This window comes from Hypanus sabinus, chromosome 1 (genome assembly GCF_030144855.1).
Source record: "Hypanus sabinus isolate sHypSab1 chromosome 1, sHypSab1.hap1, whole genome shotgun sequence".
NCBI lineage: Eukaryota > Metazoa > Chordata > Chondrichthyes > Myliobatiformes > Dasyatidae > Hypanus > Hypanus sabinus.
Window position 1 is genome coordinate 169,047,186 of NC_082706.1, and position 25,866 is coordinate 169,073,051.

Here is a 25,866-nt window from a genome sequence, read left to right on the forward strand (position 1 = left end):
ACTAACAGTGATACACATCAGAAAAATATTAATTGACCGTGAAGACCTTCATCTTGGAACAGGATGTTTGGGAGAATGAAGCCATGCAGAGCAACACAAAGCTTTCCAAAAACAGAGCAATGTTAGAGAAAAGACCTTGGCAGGAAGCGATATCCACTGAGGGTCTTTAGAGAACAGTTGAACCTCAACAAGGACCTACGGGAAAGTGCAGGAGATTGGAGTTGAGAGGGATAATAAATCAACCACAATAGAATGGCAGAGCCCAATTCTGCTCCCTTGTCTTATGAGCAATTCTTGAAAAAATAATACATAAATGAAATTATTTGTAAAGCAGAACTACCAAGAACTACAACCACAAAGCATGGCAAAGGTAGCTTTGCCCATGCAAGGTAACCTCAGTTTTTATATCATCTGTATTTTCCCCATCCAGGGGATTAAGTTATACCTTGGTTTAACGTTCCATCACTCAGCCCCTCTATAATCTCATTCTCTCACTCATCTGCAACAAGTAGTTGTGACAGCACAAGAGTGAGGCTTTCGGGCTTCTCCATGTGCCACATAGCCAAGTCCACAAGATCCAAATAAGGCAACGTTCACACAAAATACAGCTAATAGCGAAACTTGATACCAAGTCACACTTACTTCATTATGATAATCCTCTATGCCACTGGCTGAATGGTACCGTTGATGCAGTGAGTCAAAGTACCATCTACTAAAAACTTGGCTCTTTCTTTCACCGAGAACTGCTGCATGCAGAATGTCTCTCATTGTGTGCTTGCCAGGACCAATACAAAGAACATCATGGAGGACAGAATCACAACACATAGCCTGTTGGGGACACCAAACTCACTGTTCCTGTTTGGCGAGCCAAAGTAAGCCACCATTCCCTTCACCACCGTTATCTAGAGAATATGGGTCTTCCAACCCTATCTTGGTTCAACATAATAAACAACAAGCCTACTCAAGAAAAACTTTAATAGCTAGTTAAGTTTCACCATAGACAGAGCACTTGACAAGATTTTCACATCTGAAATGCTAGCAAAAGCATAGACCATAATAAGGCATAGAAACAGAATTAAGCCATTTTCAATTCGAGTCTGCCCTACCACTGGATCATGGCATATTTATTTTCCCTTTCACCCTCATTCTCCTACCTTCTCCTCATAACCTTTGATGCCCTTATTAATTAAGAACCTATCAACCTCCAATTTAAATATATCCAATAACTTAGCCTCCCCAAACATCTGTGATAATAAATTCCACAAATTCACTACGCTCTGGCTGAAGAAATTTTCATTTCTGTTCTAGAAGGATGAAATTCTTCAAAGATTCAAAATGAATCATTCTTTATTTTATAAGCACTACAAAACACTAAAGACTGCAGGTGCTGGAAATCTGATAGAAAAACATACTGACTGACAGGACAGATTGTTGCTTCAGTTGAGAGAAAAATGAAGACCTGTAAACTAGAGAGTATTTGTATGGTGATGCAAATATAAAATTGGGATCAAAGGGAAAGGAATAAAATTTCCTGGAAGGGCAAGACAGGGAAGTCTGCATTTGCTAGAAATCTTCTTAAAAAAAAAGGCAGAGAAAAGAGTATTAATGTTACATATTGATAACCTTCCATGAGAACTATGAAATAAAGTAATTTTACAGGTAGGTAGCATCAAAGAGAGGTTTTGTCACATCGGCCATAAATCAGAGTTGACTGATAATAGCTGGTAGGTGATTGGTGAAGATTATACAGGACAAATTTCCAGCATCTGAAGAATTTTGTGTCCTTGGTGTTATATTTCAAATTTGCTGGAGGTGGCACAAACACTACAAATGGTAAGGTCAACATCTCTACTCATTTTCTCTGAACATCCTGTCCGTTCTCCCGTTTAAGTCTTCTAAGCTGAAACAACTGCTTCTCCTTCTCCCTACAATCAATCCATATGCACATGATAGTCTCACTGTTTTCACTCTGAGTTTATTCCTTCCTGTTCTGAATCTTTCCCTACATCTTGCCTAATATCTTCACACCTATAACAGTTAACTTCACACCTATCCTCATCCCAACCAGTTTATTTTCACCATGAATATTCAATTCCACTTATCTCCATCCCTCAAGTGAGTAACTCAAGGTCTCATCACTTTATCCTGGAAAAGAGCCTCACCTCACTCTTCTCCGCTACTACCAATCTCCTTAGTAACACTGAACTCATTTGCACATCAAAGAACTTCTCCTTTGACTCTATGAAATATGTAGTAATGGGAACACACATGGGTACAAGCTATGTAATATCTGTTCCTTTGTATAATGGACAGAATAGTCATTTTACTCCTGTTTAGGCCCCTCTATTAGTTTGTCCCCAGTACATTAGCAACTGTATCTGAGCTGTTTCCTGCACTCACACAGGATTCACAATTTCATTATCTCAGCCATATACTTCCACTCTAATTTCACTTTCACGTCATGCATTTAATTTTTTTTAAATCATCCTCTCTACTTCTATCTCAATTTGCAATCAATTCATATAATAAGCCTAGACTCTCACAGTCATCTTGACCCTGCCATGTGTCACCCAGCTTCTCACGAGAACACAATTCCTTATAATGCTATAACTGTTCCGATTACTATATCTTCCAAACCTGTGCTTCCGAGATGGTTTTTTCCCTAATCATGGTTTTCCCTTAACCATGCTTCATGAAACTTGCAACCGTGCTGGTTCCATTATCCTCACTTCAACTCTAAACCTCACTCCTCCCACTCAGACTAGGTACTCCCTAATCTTCACCACCTACACTACCAGCCTCCACATGGTATCTACAATTTCAATGTTAGTTCCCATCTCCCTCCTTCCCATTTAGCATTTCAGAAACCATTCCCACTGCAAGTATCTTGCTCACTCTAAGTTCCTTTTCTCAATGCAAAGCAAAAGACCACAAGGCTATAAAACACAGGAGCAGAATTAGGCTATTCGACCCATCAAGACTGCTCCGCCATTCCACCATGACCCTATTCCCCTGCATCCTCCCCATAATCTTTGACACCCTTACTGATTAAGATCCTATGAACCTCCGCTTTAAGTAAACCCAATGACTTGGCCTCCACAGCAATCTGCGGCAGTGAGTTGCACAGATTCACCACTCTCCGGTTAAAGAAATTCCGCCTCATCTCTGCTCTAATGGGATATTTGTCTATTCTGAGGTTGTGACTTCTGGTGCTAGACACACATGCTCTCCATGTCCACTCTACCAAGGCCTATCAATGTTCAATAACTTTCTATGAGATCCTCTCATTTTTCTAAACTCCAGGGAGCACAAGCTCAGAGCCATCAAAGGCTCCTCATACATTAACCCTGTCATTCCCAGGCCATTCTCATTAATCTCCTCTGGAACCTCTCAAATGGCAACACATTCTTTTTTGGGCCCAAAGTTGCTCACAGTTCTCTGACTAATGCCTTATAAAGCCTCAGAAAGCCATTTCAAGACTGGACAACTCTGATGAGAGATCATCAACCTATGACAGCATTTCTATTCCCCCCAGATGCTGTATTTGTAATACATGTACCCATGTATTTCATTCAGATGTGCAACTGCAGTTTTATAAGTCAGCTCCACCATTAGCTGTTTTCCCTAGTTTTCATTCAGTTTTATTTCACTGCAATTAGTAAGCCTTCCTTTCTGAGCCAACATCTTCACCTCATGGCCAGTCTCTCTCTTCCTATCACAGGCATTTTCTTTTAACACACCACAATTCACTTTCTTTACAACTTAAACATTTAAACTTTTTCTGCTATAACGAAAGGTCATCTACCTGACATACTAATTCTGTTTTGTTCTCTACAGATGCTGCCAACATTGAGTATTTCTTGTAGCCTTAAAGACATTCAGTGGTTGCCGATAGAAAGGACTTGGAAGCACATAAACAGAGGGTTATTAAAATGGCAATTGCACTACATAGCAACAGGATGCCCAACAGCAAGGAAATAGCATAGACCATAAATATTAGGGCAGGTCTGAAGTACTTGGATATGCCATCATTTTAAATACACTCAAACACAACCAGAACCACTCCAGCTAAAACCATTTCTGGGATCTCCCACCATAGCAGCTCCAATGAAATCAATAGGAAGAAACAGTTATCCACAAGATGAGGATTTTAAAAAAAAAGCATCCTTACTTTTTGAAAGCACTTGAGTGTTTCTGAACATTTGGAATAGTGGAAGAATTCACTTTCATTACAAACGTCAGCTTTGACAGACAATGAGCATGGGGATTGGCTTCACCGCCTATTAAAGGCATCCCTGGAGCTACACGCAGAAGGGCCTTGCAGTTCTCTTTGGCTGGGAGCCAGCAGAAGCAGACTGCCCAGGTTCTATGCTGGACCTCAGATCATGGCTTAGAAACAAACAATGAGCAAGCTCAAGCAACCTGCTAATTAGCAGGATATTCAGCCAAACTTCTCTAAGACTGCAGGTTTCTTAAGGAAAGACAGCACACAAGATCAGCATTCAGAGACAGAACTGTATATGCTAATATGTAAGCATATTGATAAGAGTCTGAATAAAAAAGAGTAAGCGGTGTTATTTTCGAAAAGCAAGAAGAGGATAAGACAGCCAAAAATTAGTGAAGTACAAAGAAATATATCATTTAGCTACTCATTTAACTAAGCCTTTGCTAATAAACTTATTCCAAAATACTCTTCGTGCTACTTTGTTTACACTTTGTTAACAAAATATTCTCAAATTTGAAAACTGAACCATCATCAACTGTTGCCTGCCAGATCGTTCCAAACTTCCATTCTATTTTTACAAGAATTAGCTCCCAACTTCAGTCCTGAAGGGCATAGTTCGAATTTTTAGCCCATGATGACTGGACTCTTAACCACCTTACAGGTCCCCTTTAGTACCTGATCAGTGAACAAAGTAAGTCTTTAATCCTTTGTCCTAGGAATAGAGCTTTAGTTTTCATAATTCCCCCAACACAATTAATCTATGGTATTATTCTGGTTAATTATTGCAGAGAACTTCCACGAATAGTGTATTTTTCTCAAGCTACAGTGAACTAAACTACTCTTAGCACTAAACAATATGATTAACCAAGGGTTATAAAGCCGTAGTAACATTTCTGTCCCTTCAATTCTAGAAGACCTACAGTGCCTTGAACAAGTATTCAGCCCCCACAACTCTTTTCACATTTAAAGTCTCATTTTCTAAGTTTAAAATAAATTTAAGTAGGATTTTTGGAGCTAATCCACAGAACATTGTGCATCATGTCAAATCAAAAGAAAAATTCCAAACCCTGTCAACAATTTATGGAAATTAAAAATCACAATTGAGGATGAAAACGTATTCATACCCTCCATAATAACACCAACTTTGCTCAGATGCAATATTACCTTACCAACTCACCCAAATTGGAGGATCACCGGTTTTCAATTAATTCAAAGGGAATAAATACTTCCTTTCTCTGCAAGGTCCAACAGTATGAGTTTCAACAGACCAAACAAAAGTGAAGACAAAGGAGTATTTAACACAAGTCAGGGAATTTGTATTGCTCATGTGGTTCCATTGTTTAAAAAGGGTACTAAGAGTAAACCTAACAATTATAGATCTGTCAGTTTGACGTCAGAGGTGGGTAAATTAATGGAAAGTATTCTTAGAGATAGTATATAAAATTATCTGGATAGACAGGGTCTGATTAGGAACAGTCAACATGGATTTGTGCATGGAAGGTCATGTTTGACAAATCTTATTGAATTCTTTGAAGAGGTTACGAGGAAAGTTGATGAGGGTAAAGCAGCGGATGTTGTCTATATGGACTTCAGTAAGGCCTTTGACAAGGTTCTGCATGGAAGGTTAGTTAGGCTCAATCGTTAGGTATTAATATTGAAGTAGTAAAATGGATTCAACAGTGGCTGGATGGTAGATGCCAGAGAGTAGTGGTGGATAACTGTTTGTCAGGTTGGAGGCCAGTGACTAGTGGTGTGTCTCAGGGATCTGTACTGGGTCAAATGTTGTTTGTCATATATACTAATGATCTGGATGATGGGGTGGTAAATTGGATTAGTAAGTATGCAGATGATACTGAGGTAGGTGGCATTGTGGATAATGAAGTAGGTTTTCAAAGCTTGCAGAGAGATTTAGGCCAGTTAGAAGAGTGGGCTGAACGATGGCAGATGGAGTTCAATGCTGATAAGTGTGAGGTGCTACATTTTGGTAGGAATAATCCAAATAGGACATACAGGGTAAATGGTAGGGCATTGAAGAATGCAGTAGAACAGAGTGATCTAGGAATAAAGGTGCATAGTTCCCTAAAGGTGGAATCTCATGTGGATAAAGTGGTGAAGAAAGCTTTTGGTATATTGGCCTTTATAAATCAGAGCATTGAGTATAGGAGTTGGGATGTAATGATAAAATTGTACAAGGCATTGGTAAGGCCGAATTTGGAGTATTGTGAACAGTTCTGGTCACCGAATTATAGGAAAGATATCAACAAAATGGAGAGTACCGAGAAGATTTACTAGAATGTTACCTGGGTTTCAGCACCTAAGTTACAGGGAAAGGTTGAACAAGTTAGGTCTTTATTTTTTGGAGCCTAGAAGGTTGAGGGGGGACTTGATAGAGGTATTTAAAACTATGAGGGGGATAGGCTTTTTCCATTGAGAGTAGGGGAGATTCGAACAAGAGGACATGAGTTGAGAGTTGGGGGCGAAAGTTTAAGGGTAACACGAGGGGGAATTTCTTTATTCAGAGAGTGGTAGCTGTGTGGAATGAGCTTCCTGTAGAAGTAGTAGAGGCCAGTTCAGTTGTGTCATTTAAGGTAAAATTGGATAGGTATATGGACAGGAAAGGAATGGAGGGTTATGGGCTGAGTGCGGGTCAGTGGGACTAGGTGAGAGTAAGAGTTTGGCACGGACTAGAAGGGCCGAGATGGCCTGTTTCCGTGCTGTAATTGTTATATGGTTATATGGAAATGATAATAGATTAGCACAAATCTGAGGAAGGGTATAAGACCGTCTCAATGACACTGAACATACCTCACAGCTCAGTGCAGTCCATTGGGAAAATGTGGGGTAAAAAATGAAACCACAGCCACACTGCAATAGGTCAAGCTGCCCCACCAAACTGAGTCACTGGAGAAGAATGGAACTTGTAAGAGAGGCTACTGTGATGCCAACAATTATTGAGAGGAAGCTGCAGGTGAATAGCTGTAACTGGAGATGAAATTCATGGCTCCAGAATCTCCAAAGCCTTGCACAAAGAGTACTTATGAAAGAATGACAAGGAAGAAGCCCTGAAAAAAAACCAGCTCATCTTTGCCTGTCAAGACTTTGCAAAGTATCACTTAAATGATACTATAAAGATGTGAAGGAGGTCTTGTGTTTGGATGAGACTAAAGTGAAACTTTTTGGCCTCAACACAGCTGTATATGTGGCATAAATTTAATACTGCACATCAGCCAGATAACACCATCCCTACTGTAAAGTATGGTGGAGATAGCATCATGCTTTGGGAATGCTTTTTAGCAGCAGGGTCTAGAAATCTGGTCAGGTTTGATGGGAAATTTTGCTAAATAGAGAGATCCTGGATAAAAACATGCTAGCCTCTGCAGAAAGCTTAAACTGGGGAGGAAGTTCACCTTTCGGTAGAACAATGGCTGAAAGCACACTGCCAGACCAACCCACACAAAACAGTGGTGGAACGCAGACCAAGCAGCATCCACAGGAAATGATCCACAGCATCATTTGGGAAATCCCAAATAACAGGAGAAGACCGGAGGGGGTGCGGTGAAGCTAAGAGCTGGAAAGGTGATTGGTGAAAGTGATACAGAGCTGGAGAAGGGAAAGGATCATGGGACAGGAGGCCTCAGGAGAAAGAAAGGGGGGGGGGGAGCACCAGAGGGAGATGGAGAACAGGCAGAGTGATGGGCAGAGAGAGAAAAAAAACAAGGGGGGGAATAAATAAATCAGGGATGGGGTAAGAAGAGGAGGAGGGGCATTAACAAAAGTTAGAGAAATCAGTGTTCGTGCCATCAGGTTGGAGGCTACCCAGATGGAATATAAGATGTTGTTCCTCCAACCTGAGTGTTCCTCCATCATCTTGGCTTCACCCCACCCCCTCCAGTCTTCTCCTATCATTCTGGATCTCCCCCTCCCCCTCCTACTTTCAAATCTCTTACTATCTTTTCTTTCAGTTAGTCCTGACGAAGGGTCTCGGCCCGAAACGTCAAAAGTGCTTGTTCCTATAGATGCTGCCTGGCTTGCTGCATTCCACCAGCATTTTGCGTGTGCTGCTTGAATTTCCAGCATCTGCAGATTTCCTCGTGCTTGCCAGAGCAACCATGCTGTGGCAATAAAGAAAACCAGTTGTCCAGTCAGAGTCCTGACCTTAACCTGAACAAGTATTTCTGGCAAGACCTGAAGATTGCTGTCTACCACCACTCCCCAGACAACCTGGCACAGCTTGAGCAACTTTGCAAGGAGGAATGAGCAAATGAAGCTCCATCACATTGTGCAAAGCTAACAGACATCCAAAAAGGCTAATGGCTGTAATAGCTGTGAGAGGTGGTTCAACTATGTACTGAGCAAAGGGGATGAATACATTTGAACTGGTGACATTTCAGTTTTTCTGCTTTACAATTTTCCCTGTTTTTTGGGCTCTATTCTGAACAAGGAGCAAAGTGATTCACAAATAAAAATTCTCCATTAAGTTGATCAAAATCTTAGGTGTAATACTCATTTATGTGGGAAAAATAGGGCTGGAGGCTAAATACTTTGACAAGGCACATCTGCTCATCCCATTTTACTTTTATTGTCGTTTCTATTACAATGATGGTCACTTGCTTGAACTTTTACTGCTGCAGTCTTTCATGACAATGTATTCTGTTTCATCCTTCTAAGACTGAAGTGGATGGTCCTTATCAAAATACATTTACCACAAAAATTCAATCTCTGTGAGAAGCCATTCAATTAAGATATTTAACTTAGATAATGGGATAGAAACTATGAATAGTAAAAAGTTAAGGCCTCAAATTGTTGCAGATAAAACTGCAATCTGCAAATTAAACTACCTATTTATCAATGTCTTTGTCTCCTTGGGCAGTTAATTTCCCAACATGTCTAATGACTTGCATCCAGCTTTTGCTGATAGTACTTTATTAAATGCTTTCTACAGATTCATATAAAGGGAATCAATGAACATTTTTTCCCAAATTAACCACCATTTCAAGGAAAAATGCAAGGTATGACTTTACCTTTGTTTATCTAAGGTTGCTCTTTCATTTTATAAATTTAAATACTTCAGTAGATTAAACCACAATTTTCAAAATATACAATTACATTATTTGTAATCAATTTTTAATCTATAAATTGGTATTTATTTAACCTGCAAGGGATGCCAGTTTTCCAGATTCAAATTCTAACAAGTTCTAGCTAAAACGTGTTTGCTTTCATGGGGGCTACATCTTGCAGGATGCAAGTCATCTGGGTCAGTGGACTAATCAGCTTTCAGTCCCATTCATTTCCCAAATACCAGTTCTCATTAATATTCAGTATTAATGGAATGCTTGTAATATCGTCTACAATAAAGATAAATGCAGAGTATTTAACTCCTGATTTTCTTTCTGCCCCTATCAATTTTCCCAGCCTTTTTCTCTGAGGAATTGATTACTTGAACCCTATATACTCAGACTTATTGTGCTTTTTTTATATCCCTCATTGCTTCCCTACACTTTCTTTCTAAAGACTGATTTTGGTTCTTCTTTATTCTAAATTTATACCAATCTATAGGTCTATCTATAAATTTTGCCGCATTTTTTGAGGTTCACCTTTCCACTTTATACCCTAATTGACTTGGTTAGTCATAGTTGATGTCTCTCTCTCCCTCTCTCTCTCAAGAGTATGTCTTCTTTATTGGGATACGGTTTTGCTGAGTTCCTTGAATTATCTTCTTAAACAATTGCCATTCCTTGCCTAGCGTTTTTCCTACTCGTCTATTGGTCCACTCCACCCCGTGTCTTTTGTAACATCCTTTACATGAGTCAAAATATAAGTATAAAATGAAGATTTCAGAATGGTCAAGCATATTGCAGTTGACTTATGCTATTACATTCACCAACTGCATCTGTAATATCTTGCAAAAATGGAAACAGTACTGTCATTCAGCCCCCTTCAATATCCTTCAGTGTAAATGTACTCATGAGCCAATCTACTGCTTGCATCAAAAACATTAAAATGCTAAAATGAAGCTTCATTGTTCAACTTAATTTATGTAAGTTTAAAGGAAAGTTACCTGGGAACTCAACTGAGTTTTAATCCAGTTGAAATAATAGTTCAGATCACTTCCTTCCATCAATTCACGGCCCCAAGCAGCCAACTTCGCTATGATTCTTGCTGCCTGTGGACACAAAATGCAAAACTTCTCTCACTACATTTGGAATCTCTAAAAATCTATACCACCTTAGCAACTGAAGACACATTTTAAAAGCAATCAACAAGACCACAAAATGGGAGTGCCAAAATTTGTTCTGGCAACAGTTAAGTTAACTTGTCTATTTACTCTTAATGACATCATTTCTATGTCGGCAGGCTAATACAACAAATATCACAATTATATTAATAATTTCCTGTTAATATAGCAGAGCAAGAGGCTACTAGTGAAAGCAAGAAGAAATTTGAAAGCAAAACGTCATTTCCAGAAGTTGATCTGAAATGATGAATACCAAGTCAGTTTTTATTGTCATTTCGACCATGACTGCGGGTACAGTACACAGTAAAAACGAGAAAACATTTTTCAGGACCAGGGGGCTACATGAAACAATACAAAAACTACACTGAACTATGTAAAAACAACACAGACAAAAAAAAACTACACTAGACTACAGACCTACCCAGGACTGCATAAAATGCACAAAACAGTGCAGGCATTACAATAAATAACAAACAGGACAATAGGTACAGTAGAGGGCAGTAAGCTGGAGTCAGTCCAGACTCTGGGTATTGAGGAGTCTGATAACTTGGGGGAAGAAACTGTTACATAGTCTGGTCGTGAGAGCCCGAATGCTTCGGTGCCTTTTCCCAGATGGCAGGAGGGAGAAGAGTTTGTATGAGGGGTGTGTGGGCTCCTTCGTAATGCCGATTTCTTTGCGGATGCAGCGTATGGTGTAAATGTCTGTAATGGTGGGAAGAGAGACCCTGATGATCTTTCTCAGCTGACCTCACTACTTGCTGCAGGGACTTGCGATCCGAGATGGTGCAATTTCCAAACCAGGCAGTGATGCAGCTGCTCAGGATGCCCTCAATACAACCCCTATAGAATGTGATGAGGATGGTGGGTGGGAGATGGACTTTCCTCAGCCTTCGCAGAAAGTAGAGACGCTTTCTTTGCTATGGAACTGGTGTTGAGGGACCGGGTGAGGTTCTCCGTCAAGTGAACAAGAAATCTGGTGCTCTTAACGATCTCTACCGAGGAGCCGTCGATGTTCAGTGGAGAGTGGTCGCTCCTTGCCCTCCTAAAGTCAAAAACCATCTCTTTTGTTTTGTTCACATTCAGAGACAGGTCCGTTAGCCGCTGCACCTTCTCCGTGTGTTGGGTCTCATCTGCAATGCAAACTAGCTTTTCTGCAAATTGTTTCTATTTAACTCAAAACAATTGTGCTTTCTGCAGATATTTAAAGACTGACAATTTGTTGCAGATGTTGAAAAATGAGTTAATGCCATTTCTCGATACCAAAAAAATGGCTGAATACCTTCGACAAAACAAGCGAAAGAACCTGCTTCCGAAGTGCACTTAATGAAATACAAATATTACTGTAATTTAACAAGGAGTTACACCTTGTTATCAAAAATAAAACCCTAGGAATCGAGAGAAATTACATGTGAGCTGACAAAAGAAAAAGAGAAGGTAAATCAGGAAAATAAATGGAGAGAACTCGAAGGAAGAAAACAGTGAGCTGCAATCAGCACGAGAGATCATTTGTTGGTGATGCAGTGCAAGTTTAAACAGAGTTTGGGTGGTTTCGAGACTTTTCAGTGTGCTATAATCATAATGCACTCGAAAGGGGCCAATAAAAAGTGAGATGCAAGTGGAGCAGCCATTGTGAGAGAGGCCAGGCTCTGGCTCAACAAGCTTAGGCAAGAATAAGTTTGGGCAAGCACAAGAGGATGTTCAAACTAATTTCCTAGCAAGTTTATTTTTTCTGTTAGGACATAGCTGGGATGCCAAGTATAGGTCCAGAGTTAGTGGTATGTTCCTTGTGCGAGATACGGGAGCTTCAGTCTCTGATAACTACAGCGACATGAAGTGCGACGTGCTGTTGCTCAGTAGATACCCTGTTAATGAACTGGAGATACAGCTCATATGGGAAAATGAGGTGTTAGATAAGATCTACAGGGAGGTAGTCACCCCTAAGTTGCAGGAGGCAGGTACCTGAAAGATACACCCAGCTGTTATGTTGCCAACAAGGAACCAGGGCCAGGATCAGATCCACAGCATTCAAAAAGAGAGAGGATGAACAGCCAGAAGACATGGTACATGTTGGTACCAACAGCACAAGAAGGGATAGTCCTGAAGAAAGAACATAGGGATTTTTTTTTTCCTTACAGAAACATCTGATTGATGCTAAGCTAGGGAACATCATCAGTCATGTTACCTGGGGTTGTCAGGCGTTTCAGGTCTTTCAGCATCATACACCCTCACCCAGGTGACCCGTCCAGGGTTGATCAGACCCCGGCCTGTGCCCGAGCAGCAGCCACGGGTCTGCCCTCTTTATCCAGAGCCATCTTGACATTCTCTCTGCTGCATCTGTGGTGGTAGAAATGGCTCTCCTTCCTCTCTCTCCCCCGTGATTCCAAGTGCAGTGTATACTTTGCAGAGCGACTGGCCCACAAAACCACAACACCCGACCTCCACGGGCCAACACTTTGCTCTCCAGTCTCTTCTTTGGCAGTTGTTTTTCAGATCTTATATACTTGGCTCTTTTCCACTCGTAGGCCTCCTCCATGCGTTCTTCCCACGGCACGGTAAGCTCAAGCATTAAGAGCGTGCTTCAATGAGTTGGACAACAACACCATGTCGGGCTGCAATGTAGTCTCTGTGATGTGGGGAGGGAACTGCAGCTGTTTTAGCTTCCAGTCCTGCGCAGTGAAGAGCAACCTGGTTGCTTTCCGGTGTTCTGTTGGTCTTTCCCCCTTCTGACAAAGCAGATGGTATTCTCGACTGGCCTTGTTTTCTGGCAGATGTTAAGGGTGCTGCAGATTATCTTAGTAGTTGTCCCAGAAAAGCAGCTCAGAATATGCTCTAGCATACCAGGCTTCTCACAGAGGGGGCAAGCTAGTCGTTCTGCAAGACCCCAGCAGCATAGGTTGGATGGACTAGAAAGGACGTCATAAACAGGCTGGATAAGGAACTTGATGTGGTGTGGATCCAACATACAGAGATCGTCCCATGTGATCTTTCGCTCGATCACCTGCTGTTTCATTGCCACTGCTCTGCTGGTCCTCTCCTCCTCCACAGCTGCCCTTACTTTATTCTGGACCAGTCATCGACACTCTTTCCCTTGTACTTTGTCAAAATGGGGGACTTCAAGCCTTCCAAGTCCAACTCTTCCCTTGGCGACAGCCCCCACCAGCACTTTGTTGCGCAGTCGCGCCTCAGCTTCTTCCACTGCAGCCTCTGCTCTCCACTTTCTTACCATTCTCACTGCCACTCTTCCTCCGGCAACCTTTGGATCTGAAGATTCCCGGAACCGCAGCACCTCTCTTGCTCGCAACTCATCCTCGATGGATTTCAGGGGGAGCCTCAGTTTGCAGTTATTCCCATACAGAGCGGTGCTGCTGATGTTCCTTGGTAAACCCAGCCATCTTCGCAGGAACCGGCTGACTACCCTCTCTAATTCAGCAGCAGTGGGAATTGGAAACTCACAGAGAAGCAGTGGCCAGAGGATTCTTGGTAATATACCGTGCTGGTAAATCCATGCCTTAAACCACCCTGGAAGGCCAGTCTCGTCAACCTCTTGCAACCATTGTTTAAACTCCCCACAGGTGTTTCTTATTGCCACCTTATCTCTGACTGTTGCATCAAACATCTTCCCAAGACTTTTAACGGGGTTCTCTGTGATGGTAGGAATTAGAATGTCCTCAATAGAGAAACAAAATTTCTCCTGTACTCTCCCCCTTCTTCAGCACTACAGATCTTGATTTAGCAGGCTTAAAGGACATCCTTGCCCACCTCATCAACCTCTCCAGCCCCTTAAGAATCTACCTAGCCCCAGGCATCGACTCCGTACTGATAGTCAGATCATCCATGAAGGCTCATATTGGTGGTTGGCAGATCCCAGATCTTGATTTCAAGCATCAACACTCTGGCTCTGCAGATTATACCAGCATGTTCATTGCCAGGGTGAAAAGGATGACTGAAATGGTGCAGCCTGTGATGATATCAATCTCCAGACTCACCAGTCTGATGGTGGAATTAGGTGGAAAGCTGAAGTGTGACCTCTAGGTAGTCTTCTCTGGATTGAGCCTGTGGAATGAGCCAGTGAGGGTAAGAACAGAATGATTTGGTGCATGGGGCAGGGTTTTAGAGTCCTGGATCACTATGATCTCTTCTAGGAAAGATATGACCTGTACAAAAAGGACAGGTTACACTTGAATCTGAGGGGTGACCAATATTCTTGTGGGTATGTTTCCTGGAGCTGTTGGGGAGGGTTTGAACTAATTAGGCAGGGTGATGGGAACCAGAGTGATAGGGCAGAGAATGGGGCAGTTGGTATACAACTAGCTGCAGTGTGTTGTGAGACGGTGAAGGACAGGCAGATGATAGGGCAAAATTGAAGTCAGTGGGAAGAGTTAAGGTAGAGCCAAAAATCAAAAAGGGTAACGAATAAACGACTGAAGGCATTATATTTGAATGCACGCAGTGTACGGAATAATTTCTATGATCTTGTAGCACAGTTAGAGACTGGTAGGTATGATGTAGGTACTGCTGAGTCATGGCTGAAAGGAGATCATAATTGAGAGCTTAGTATCCAAGGTTACATATTGTATCAGAAGGATAGGCAGAAAAGGTGGGGAGGCTCCATTGCTTAAGAAAAATTAAATCAAATCCTTAGAAGGAAATGACATAGCATCAGAAAATGTAGAATCCTTGGTGATAGAGTTAAGAAACTGCCAGGGTAAAAAGAGCCTGATGGAAGTTACATACAGCCCTCCAACAGTAGCCTGAATGTGGGCTACTAACTGCAACTCAAGATAGAAAAGACATGAAAAAGGGCAACGTTGTGATGGTCAAGGGGATTTCAAAATGCATTACATTTGGAAAAATCAGATTGGTGCTGGATCCCAAGAAAGGGAATTTGTAGAATGCCCATGAGATGGCTTTTTCAGAGCAGCTTGAGGTTAAGCCCACCAGGGGAAATGACAATTCTGGATTGGTGTTGAGTAATGACCCAGGGCATACCCTTTCCTCACTGTTACCTTCACGTAGGAGATACAGAAGCCTGAAGAAACACACTCAGTGATTCAGGAACAACTTCTTCCCCTCTGCCATCTGATTCCTAAATGGACATTGAAGCTTTGGACACTACCTCACTTTTTTTTTTAAATATACAGTATTTCTGTTGTTGCACTTGTTAAAAAAATCTATTCAATATACGTAATTGATTTTCTTGTTTATTTATTATGTTTTAAATTATTTATTTTTTTCTCTCTGTTAGATTATGTATTGCATTGAACTGCAGCTGCTAAATTAATAAATTTCACGTCACTTGCTGGTGATAATTAATCTGATTCTGATTAGGAAGCTTAAGATAAAGGAACTCTTGGGAGACACTGATCATTACATGATCGATTTCACCTTGCAATTTGAGAGGGAGAAGATAAGGTAAAATGTATCAGTATTACAGTGGAGTAAAGGGAATTACAGAGGCATGAGAGAGGAGGGGGCCAAAGTTGATTGGGAGAGGACACTATCAGGGATGATAGCAGAACAGCAATGGCTGGAGTTTCTGTGAGCAATTCAGAAGGCGCAAAAAAGATGCATCCCAAAGAGAGTGGATGCCAGAAGTTCTATCCACTATCCCAAAGATGAAGTATAACTCATCTTCTTCTACCTTAGGCCACGAACTTATCAATCACCCATCTGTGGACACTTTCTGGAGGTCCAAGATCCATATGCTCCACAACCGCTGGACTAAGTGTGTAAATGTAGGAGGGGACTATGTTGAAAAATAAATGTGCTAGGTTTTCTAAAATAGGCTTCTTCTAACTTAGGCCACGAACATATCAATCACCACTCGTACGTGTAATGCCTTGATTAAGATTTCTACTACTCTGCTGTAGGTATTTCATTTTAGCAGTTCTCTGTAAAAGCAGCATGTTCTGCTGGTTGAATATTTTGGTTTTAGCTGAAGATAAGAAGACCTGCAGTTCAACTTAGGAATGTAATGTCAGCCAATCAGGATGGTGGGATCTGGAGACAGTTCTTGAGAGAGAGTGGGCAAAGAGAGTTTTGTGACAGACAAAAGTCTGGTTTGGGGTCTGTTGGCAGGAGCTGCGAAGTGGGACAGAAGGGAAGATGCAGCAGAATGCTGTTGAAAGGAGAGTCCCTGTTGCAAGAAATGCAAATGAATGGCTCCGAGGAGGAAAGGCAATACTCCTGAAAGAGAGAGCCAGTTCACTTGAGATAGAGAAGTTCGAAAATGTGGTGGGTGCTTTTATGAAGACCGTGGGTCCAGCGTGTGATTAAGAGATACATCCCTGAATACCAAGTTTAGGAAGAGATGAGTTCCAATGGTTACATGGACATTGGATTGGTTTAAATGTAATGGGCCTGTTTTTATTTTTCCTAGTAACTGTTTGATAAAGCTGAAATTAGTAAATATACTCATATTTATAATTCAATGCGGAGTATGACCTGTTAATAATTGCTGACCAATAATTATATATGGGCAGTATTTACAAAGCATTCACTCAAATTGAGCTTTCTTTAATAATTGGAACATAAAGACATTCCTGTTTGGTTGAACCCCAAATCATAATGACCCTAGACATCTATTCTTTATGAAACGTCACCTCATCATTGCAGAGTCACGTGAGGGTTAGCAGTGTAATTAACGAGCCAAGTTTGCATACAAACCCAGTGAGGGGGGTACATACATCAATGATTTTGATGAATGAGTAATAGATTAGTGGACAAGTTTGCAGATGATATGGAGGTAGGTAGAGGGGCAAGGAGTGCTGAGGAGGCAGGAAGTCTGCACAAGGACTTAAACAGAGAATGGGAAAAGAAGTGGCAGATGGAATACAGTGCAGGGAAGTGCATATCATGTGCTTTGATAGAAGGAATAAGGGCATAGACTATTGTCTAAATGGGGAGAAAATTCCTAAATTCTGATGTGTAAAGGGAGTCTCATGCAGGATTCCCTAAAGATTAACTTACAGGTTGAGTCAGTGGTAAGAAAGGCAAATGCAACGTTAGCATTCAGCTCAAGAGGACTGGTATACTTAAGTAAGACATTCTATTACAGGAAAGATACTAGCATGGATAGAAGATTGGCTGACAGGCAGGAAGCAAAAAGTGGGAATACAGGGGGCCTTGCCTGGTTGACTGTGGTCAACCTAGGAATGCTGAGATTTGATAAGGCATTGGTCAGACCACACTTGGAGCATTGAGAGATTTGGGCCACCTCTCAAAAAAAAACTGGCATTTTAGAAGATCCAGAGGAGGATCAAGAGAATGATCCCAAGGATGGGTAGCAGAGCAGTGTTTGACGACTCAGGGCTGGAGTTTAGAGGAATGATGGGGGATCTGATTGAAAACTATGGAATATTGAAAGGCCTAGACAAAGTGGAGAAGATGTTTCCTATGGTGGAGGAATCTAGCTCCAGAGGACACAGCCTCAGAATAGAGGGACATCTATTTAGAACAGAAATGAGGAAAAAATTTATTCAGCCAGAGTGTGGGGAATCTGTGAAATGCACCAAAACAGACAGCTGTTCAGGCCAGGTCATTGGGTATATTTAAGATAGATGATGACAAGCTCTTTATTAATCAGGGTGTCAAAGGTTACGAAAAGAAGGCAGGAGAATGAGTTTGACGTAAGATGAATCAGCCATGATGTAACGATGGAGCAGATTCAAAAGGCCAAATGGCCTAATTCTGCTCATTTGGCTTATGGAAACGAAAGCTTCCCAGAATGTATGCCAGAAACCAGACCTTCAAGAAAAAAGATAAAATTTCTATCTTTCAGAATGTGAACAATCTTCCAAGCAAATGGCAGTTTGTTTTTATAATTTAAAACAGGAAGCTGCTGATGCTCTAACTTTTGCATAAGAACACTGCCCATCGTTTATCCAAATACTTTTTGTTCTTCAAGCCAACACTATACAAATAATTTAAAATAATTATATGTATTGAAGCCTCCTCTCCTCCTGATTTTTCTTAATTATTACTTAGAGTTCAGCATCATGTCCTTTCAATGTACCAAGCAGTGAAAATAAATGTTCAATGAAACTCATTTATATTACTTAATTTGGTGGTATATCCTTTAATTTCCCAACCCTGGCTTGCTACTATTATGGTAACTTTTCTATGACTTTAATGGGATCTAGATTTATAGGGAGTGAAGCAACTGGAGGAACCTGGATGTTACGGTACAGCCAAATATAGTAGCATAACCATTCCCACCACAATGTCATTAGCATTGGGGAAGTGTTAAGGGCTGCATCCAGGGACAGCTGCCAAACAGGATCATTGGACAGCTAACGATCTCTGGAATGGGGGTTATTTCTGAAGCACTGTTCCCTCTAAGCTGCACAGTAACAGAAATGCTCCCATGCATATAACTTCTGTTGCTGTGCAGCTGAACTTTTCTTTTATATAAAGTTTTATTAACTGCAGCATAGTTTTCAGACTGTTTAAAAATTCCTGCTCAGAGCAATGGTTAGTCCATGTAACTAGACACATAGAAAACCTACAGCACAATACAGGCCCTTCGGCCCACAAAGCTGTGCCGAATATGTCCTTACCTTAGAACTACCTAGGCTTACCCATAGCCCTCTATTTTTCAAAACTCCATGTATCCATCCAGGAGTCTCTTAAAAGACCCGATCGTTTCTGCCCCCACTGCCGCTGCCAGCAGCCCATTCCACGCACTCACCATTCTCTGTGTAAAAAAAACTTACCCCTGACATCTCCTCTGAACCTACTTCCAAGCATCTTAAAACTATGCCCTCTTGTGCTAGTCATTTCAACCCTGGGGAAAAGCCTCTGACTATCCTCTCATTATTTTATATACCTCTATCAGGTCACCTCTCATCCTCCATCACTCCAAGGAGAAAAGGCCAAGTTCACTCAACCTATTCTCATGAGGCATGCTCCCCAATCCAGGTAACTGTAAAATAAAATCGGGGGCACATTGTTTTGAAGTATCAGCACAAGCTCCTGTGCTCAATTATCTTAAATGGAACAAACTCAACCAACATCTCAGACAGATGACAAATCTAGCATTTCCTCAAACTGACTGCTGTAGTAAGTCACTTTTACAAATTTATTCTGACTAATCACAGACAGCTTTTGTGGAAAAAGTAAACAGATCAACTTGACATATGGATTACAAATGCAAATTGTCTTGCCTGTCCTCTCTGTATTGCTAGGTATCTCCATTGTTCTGCTTTCATTTCTGTACTACAGATTGAATTCATCTGTTGCCAAAGCACTGAACATCTCCTGTTACTTTTAATCATTTACAGTGCAGTTGATAAAATTGAAGATATTTCATTTATGTTTAGTTTGATTTATAAATTTATTACTGGTGGAGCAGCTGGATTCATCCTCCCCCTGTGGGAATCATTTTGTATTCATTGAATGGATAGCTTAATAATTCTGTTTCCACTTTCTTAGGGAATATTGGCTTCTGGAAAACTGGCTAAAAATTAAGTGTCAAGATGCACCTGGCTTGTCTAATAAATCAATTTGACATGTTTCAAGCTAATTATTTTTTATTAAAAACATCCAAGGATAATGTGAGCATTTCTCATGTCTGTCCACAGTAGAAGATATAGAAACTGCAGGAGAAGATGGGTTTCCAATTACTAACTTCAAACTAGGATAAGCTGTTTCGGAGACCTACTGGTTTTTCCAAACGGATCTGCACAACACTGCACAAACCTCAAACATAAAAGAATTTTCAAGGAGATCAAGCCCCTATAGTTTGTGTTGATTGTTCAAGTCATACAAGTGGGTACACTGGAGTCATGCAAGAAGTTCATCTAACACAAAGCCTTCCTATACCGGACATAAAATAACTTAAGCAAGGCAAAATTATGAAAGACAAAAAAAAAATCAACTCGCAAGTTCTCAAATCTAATATTTGGGAACAACTTCTCAACAGAAATAGTATAACTCTTCTTACTCACCATATGAACAGTAAATAGGTCCTGTCGATTTAACATCGGTAAGAAGTAGGACCAAGCAGTGTTCTTAGTTTTTTTGGCGTAATCAAAGAAAATGTTGACTCGTTGATGGTTTTCCTGTTTAAAGTGAGCACTATAACCATTAATGCCATGAAATATTTACTTTCAAAGTGAAAATGATTTATGTATTCTCTATATCCTGTTTAAACACACTCAGCATACATCTCAAAAAAGTTAGCCACTTACATTATTTGAAATTGGTAAAAAGATATACATTATGTTACCAAAGTCCACGGCAGCAGAACCTCACATTTTCTCACAGATACCAAATATTTAAACTGGCAATGGCAAAAGACACAAGTGACTGCAGATGCAGGAACCGACAGCAACAGCCTGCTAACGGAATTCAACAGGCCAAGCAGCATCGATAGGGCAGGGAAGGAATTATCGAAGTTTTAGACTGAAACTCTGCATCAGGACTAAGAGTGCAGATGGAAGGTAAGCAGTATAAAAAGAGAAATGGTGAAATGAGTAAAAAGGGATGTGCACCTCTTCTAACTTTGTCTACTGCATTCAGTGCTGTCAGCATGCTCTCCTCTTACATCAGCAGGACAAAGTGCAACACTAGGCAATCAATTCACAGAGCGCCTGTGCTCTGCCCTCAATAGCCAACCCGAGCTCCTAGCTGTGTGCTAATTTAATTCCCCTTCCCATTTTCACACCAATCTGCTTATCTCTGGCCTTCACCATCACCAGACTGAGGCCCAATACAAACTAAAGGAATAATATCTCATCTTCTGCCTGGGTACTCAATGATATGAACACTGTTGTGTCCTGTTTCATCTAATCCCCCACCTCCGGTTCTACCCCACCACCACCCATCTCTCTTACCTCACCTCCTCCCGTCTCCCTATTTTTGTTTCTTTTCCCAAACTCCAGGTCAAGTACATTGCCCTTTTTGTCTCCTTTTCCCTCCCAGTTCCATCCACCTACTATCCACACATTTCACACACCAGTTCTTACATGTTTATTCCAGGTTGCAACTGCTATCACCCCTCTCCTAATGTTTTCCATTATCATTTTCCTCTGCAGCACAAATAGCCTTTTGTATTCCTGCACATCACACTCACCATCTCCACCTTCAACTTTTCATCCCCTCTCCTGGTTCTATTGTCCTTTTGTTTTTGCTTGCCTCCATCTATCATTAACCTACCTGTTTGCCAACTGACCCATCACCCTACATCTGCCAGTCATCCTTCATGATCAGGATGTCAATCACCTCAGGCCTCTGTCAGACCACTCCCTCTATTTTCTATATACTGACCATTTTCCTGTTCCACTGATCCCTGTCAGAGTGGGGATGAGGAATTATCAAAACTCATGTTACCCACCACCCCCTGCCCATCTGCCAAAATGCTGCTCAACCTGTTGGGTTTAATCTAGATTATCTGTTGATGTAAACCGACAATGCATCTACAGTACCATTTTCGCAGTATTAAATGTTTTTTTTAAAATGTGAAGTGACAGTGTTACAAGAGGAGAGAGAGGAGCATATGTAGTCAAGTCTTGTTAGCAGAGCATTCAGAAATAAGTGATGGAGCACAAGAGGGCTGATAGTTTAAGTGTATTTACTTTACTGCAGGTAGGAGAACTGAGAATGTGGGATTATAATAGTGTGACAGGAAACATGGCTGAGAGAATGGCAGCTCGGTTAGAGTACATTTTTTCAACGGTGATGTGGGGAAGGGGTTCAAATACAGAGCTCCTATTGCACTGCTGACTAGGGAGGGCATTACAGAATCAGTTATTATTACTGACGCACAATGTGAAATTAGATTACAGGAGTAAATCAGGAGGATATCCTGGAGGGACTGGCTAATGACACTATAAAGATAAAACTTAAGAAATAAGAAAGGAACAAATCACTCTAATGGAATTGTACCATAGGACTCCAAATTGTCAGCAGAATTCGGAAGGAAAAAAATGCATAAACAAGTGCAGCAGGATATTAAAGTAGCAGAGATATAGTAAAAGGTAATGTTAACTTTCCCAGTACTGACTCGTGATGTCTTAATGCGAGGGACTAGATAGGGTGGAGTTTGTTAAAGGCAATCTGGGAAGGTTTTAAAAGCAGAAAGCAGAGATTCCAACGCTTGGGGGGGGGGGGGGGCACGAGTTCAACCATAATGCTGAGGGTAACATGCTTTTTCCATATCCCAGAAGGGAAGTAGGGAAATCCAAGGAAAGGGGCTTTATGCCAGTAGTAGGGCATCTAGTATGGGGAAAAATAAATCTAAAGGATAAGATTCACAAGAGCCAATCTGAGAGACTCAACATGGTTTTAAACATGGGAAATCCTGCCTCAAATCCGACTGACTTTCTTTTTGAGGAAGCTACCAAGAAGATTATGAAGACAAAGCAACAGCAGTGGTATGCATGAACATCTGAAATCATCCCACACAGTAGTCTGGTACAGAACGTTCAAGCATATGGGATCCAAAGTGGTTTCAGCAAACAGGATCAAAAACTCCCTTAGAGCTTAGGGGGCAGAATACGATAGCAGAGTTGCTTCTCTGACTGGAAGTCTATGGCCAGTGGTGTGCCATAGGGATCAGTGCTGGGGCTCTTGTTTGCCATTAGACTGGATGAGTATGCCTACGTTCTGATGGACAAGTTTGCTAATGCCACAAAAATGGTGGATTTATAGATAGAGAGGACAGCTACCCAAGAATACCAAGACATCAAATGAAAAGTTAGCCACAGCAGTGGTAGATAGCTTAATTATCATTCAACTCCTTTAACATCCTAACACCTGCCCACCACAGCAAAGACCACACTCAAGGAATGAGCATCCACAAGTTACTGAAACTATAAACTTACGAATATCCTCTTCTCCAGATTCCAGCTGGGTACAGGTATCGATTTTAACCGATGTTTCAATGACACACTCTGCTATCTTCATCATGATGCCTAGCACATCTAGTCTGGTGGTATATACCCATCATCCGTCCCTCCTGACTGGTTAGTTCTCATCCGTTCAGGTTTCCGCTCTCCCATCTTGTTTACAATCGAATTCCAGCTTTTTTTCTTAGAGGGAGATCTTCCTCTTTGTTAAAGTTCTTTTCTTCAAGTTCTATTTCAATGGCTTCCTTCACCAGGCAGTTCCAAAAGCCATTGGCACGGCACAGTAGTTTTGTTTCAAAGTCAATCCTATGAACACTCTGCTCTGCTACCGTTGATTTCTCTAGGTAACCCAACAGATACACCTCATATGCTCCTAGATGCTGGTTTGCACTGTGCATCCCATCTGGCCGATATACATTGCTCTGCATTCACAGGGAATCCTGTAAACATCAACCGTCCTAAGTCCCAGGTCATCTTTGACCCACATAAGCTGTGATTTGAGCTTCCTTATGGGTTTGTGGATGGTATTAATCCGGTATTTCTTCAGGATCCCGGCAATCCTTCCAGAAACCGTTGAAATATAGGGAAGACAGACGGTAGTAACAATTTCCTCCTCATTATTCGGTTTCCTGGTTTTTCTGTTGGCCCTTTTAAGGGCCCACTTGATTTCCTTCACATTCTAGCCATTCTGTAGGAGTGTCATCCATAATCATCTTATTTCCTCCTGGAAACCCTTCAGGTCCAAAATAGTGAAAATTCCAGAGGTAAATGAATTTTAACAAAGATTAAGGTCTCACTCTAAATAAGAACTGGAATTCATTTGTAAACAAGATGGCACAGCAGAAACCTGATTGGATGAGGACTAACCAATCAGGAGAGACGGATGGATAACAGGGATATATATACCACTGAATTAGACAGGCCGGGCATCATTCCTAATGAAGACGGCAGAGTGCGTCATCTGGCTGAAAGCCAGAGAAGAGTTTATTTGTCATACACACTGGGAAAGCACTAGATTCTTTCTTAAATATAACTTCTCCCAAAGTTGATATATTTACACTCTAGGTATTTCTGGCTAGACTTTAAAACATAGAGAAAAAGAAACTTTCCTTGCTATTTAAGTATGATCAGAAAAACTTTCAGTGGAGTGGAGGGAGTTTTAAAGGTGGAAAGCATAAGGGTTCAATTATCAACATGCCAGTACTGGAAAAGAAAGCAACAGTGGCAAAAGTCGAACAGAAGTATATTCCTTGACCACATTGCTGGACAAGGTCTCTACTTTTCTTTAGTAGTTGTTCAGTATAAGTCTTCTGAAACTGTGTGTCTAAAATGGTATTTTGAACTATGAAACTGATATTGAATAGAGTCAGGTGTTTAAGAGAGAAAAGATGAACAGTAACAGTGTCAAATCAAATGTCCAAGTTCAATTGTTTATCCATACTGATATTAAACAGGATTGAGATCATACAATTGATCAATTTCAAGTTTAAACAATATAACTTCCTCAATAAAACTGACACAACATGGATGTTATGAGCTAATTTAGAGAAAACATACAAAGCTTATCCTTAGATTCAAAGAAATGAATGGATTATTTTTTCCAACCTTGAAATGAGACAAGGTAGAGTTAATCATACGTTTAAATATTGTTAACAGCAGAGGTCCAACCAAAAAAATGGCATTTTATACTGGTGCAGAACAAAAATAACAAAAAGTTGTGTAAGGGATCAATACACAATGATAGCGGATGATTAAAGAATCATTTTATAAACAAGTGCTTACTGCACACTTCAAAATTTTCAATTAATGCTAGGCATTCCTGCAGGCCCAGAACAAACATATTCCTCTTTATTAAACATTTCAGCAATGACAATGTTGACATTATGCTTGTGATTCATTATTCTCATGGGAGACAAATATACAATGATCACACCCCACAAATACCATCATAACTGGATCTTTTATGTAAATATAATCAGCATTATATCCGACCCTATTCACGTCTTATGCTGTGATATATCCACATCTAATATTTATGACAAAGCTATTAAATCTTTTCATGTGTTCACTATAAAAACTACCTTTTGCTCGAGTTCAGAAGGTACCATTCCAGTAGGGCATACTGTAGTTCAGGCAAATACACCTTACATTATCCTAAATGGGGCAATGACTGGAATTTTCAATGGCAATCAGAAAAACATTGCAATTCAACAAAGCTCCCATCGAATAAGAAATAGTTCAGTTTCATGGAAAAATGTATACTTCAATTGCGGAAATGGAGTATACACCTCTCTTCCATGAAATTAGTTAGGATCTTGTTATTTTAGGTATGTTTTTCCCGCAATGAGGCATACACACGTCTTGAAGTTACCTCCCAGGAGTTAAAGTAAACTAGACATTTTGGAAGGAAATTGTTTTGCATCAATTTTATTCCCATTTTTATGGAGTTGCAAGGAGTATAGGAGATTAAAAATGGTGCTGCAGCTTTAAAGAGGATAAGCAGTCAAACTGATGATGTCTTGGGAAAAGTAACAACAGAAATGGTCACCATGTGTAAG

At 40.8% G+C, this 25,866-nt stretch overlaps 1 protein-coding gene across 2 annotated transcripts in view; it reads right to left on the reverse strand.

Annotated features, from left to right (window-relative positions):
• atp6v1h (ATPase H+ transporting V1 subunit H) overlaps nt 1-25,866 on the reverse strand; it is a 94,930-nt gene that overhangs the window by 43,646 nt on the left and 25,418 nt on the right. For both annotated transcript variants that reach the window (XM_059981002.1, XM_059980994.1), the window contains exons 5-6: nt 20,408-20,521; nt 10,284-10,388 (exon numbers count right to left, since the gene is read on the reverse strand). In XM_059981002.1, the coding sequence (XP_059836985.1) occupies nt 10,284-10,388; nt 20,408-20,521 (219 nt within the window). The remainder of the gene's footprint in view (nt 1-10,283; nt 10,389-20,407; nt 20,522-25,866) is intronic.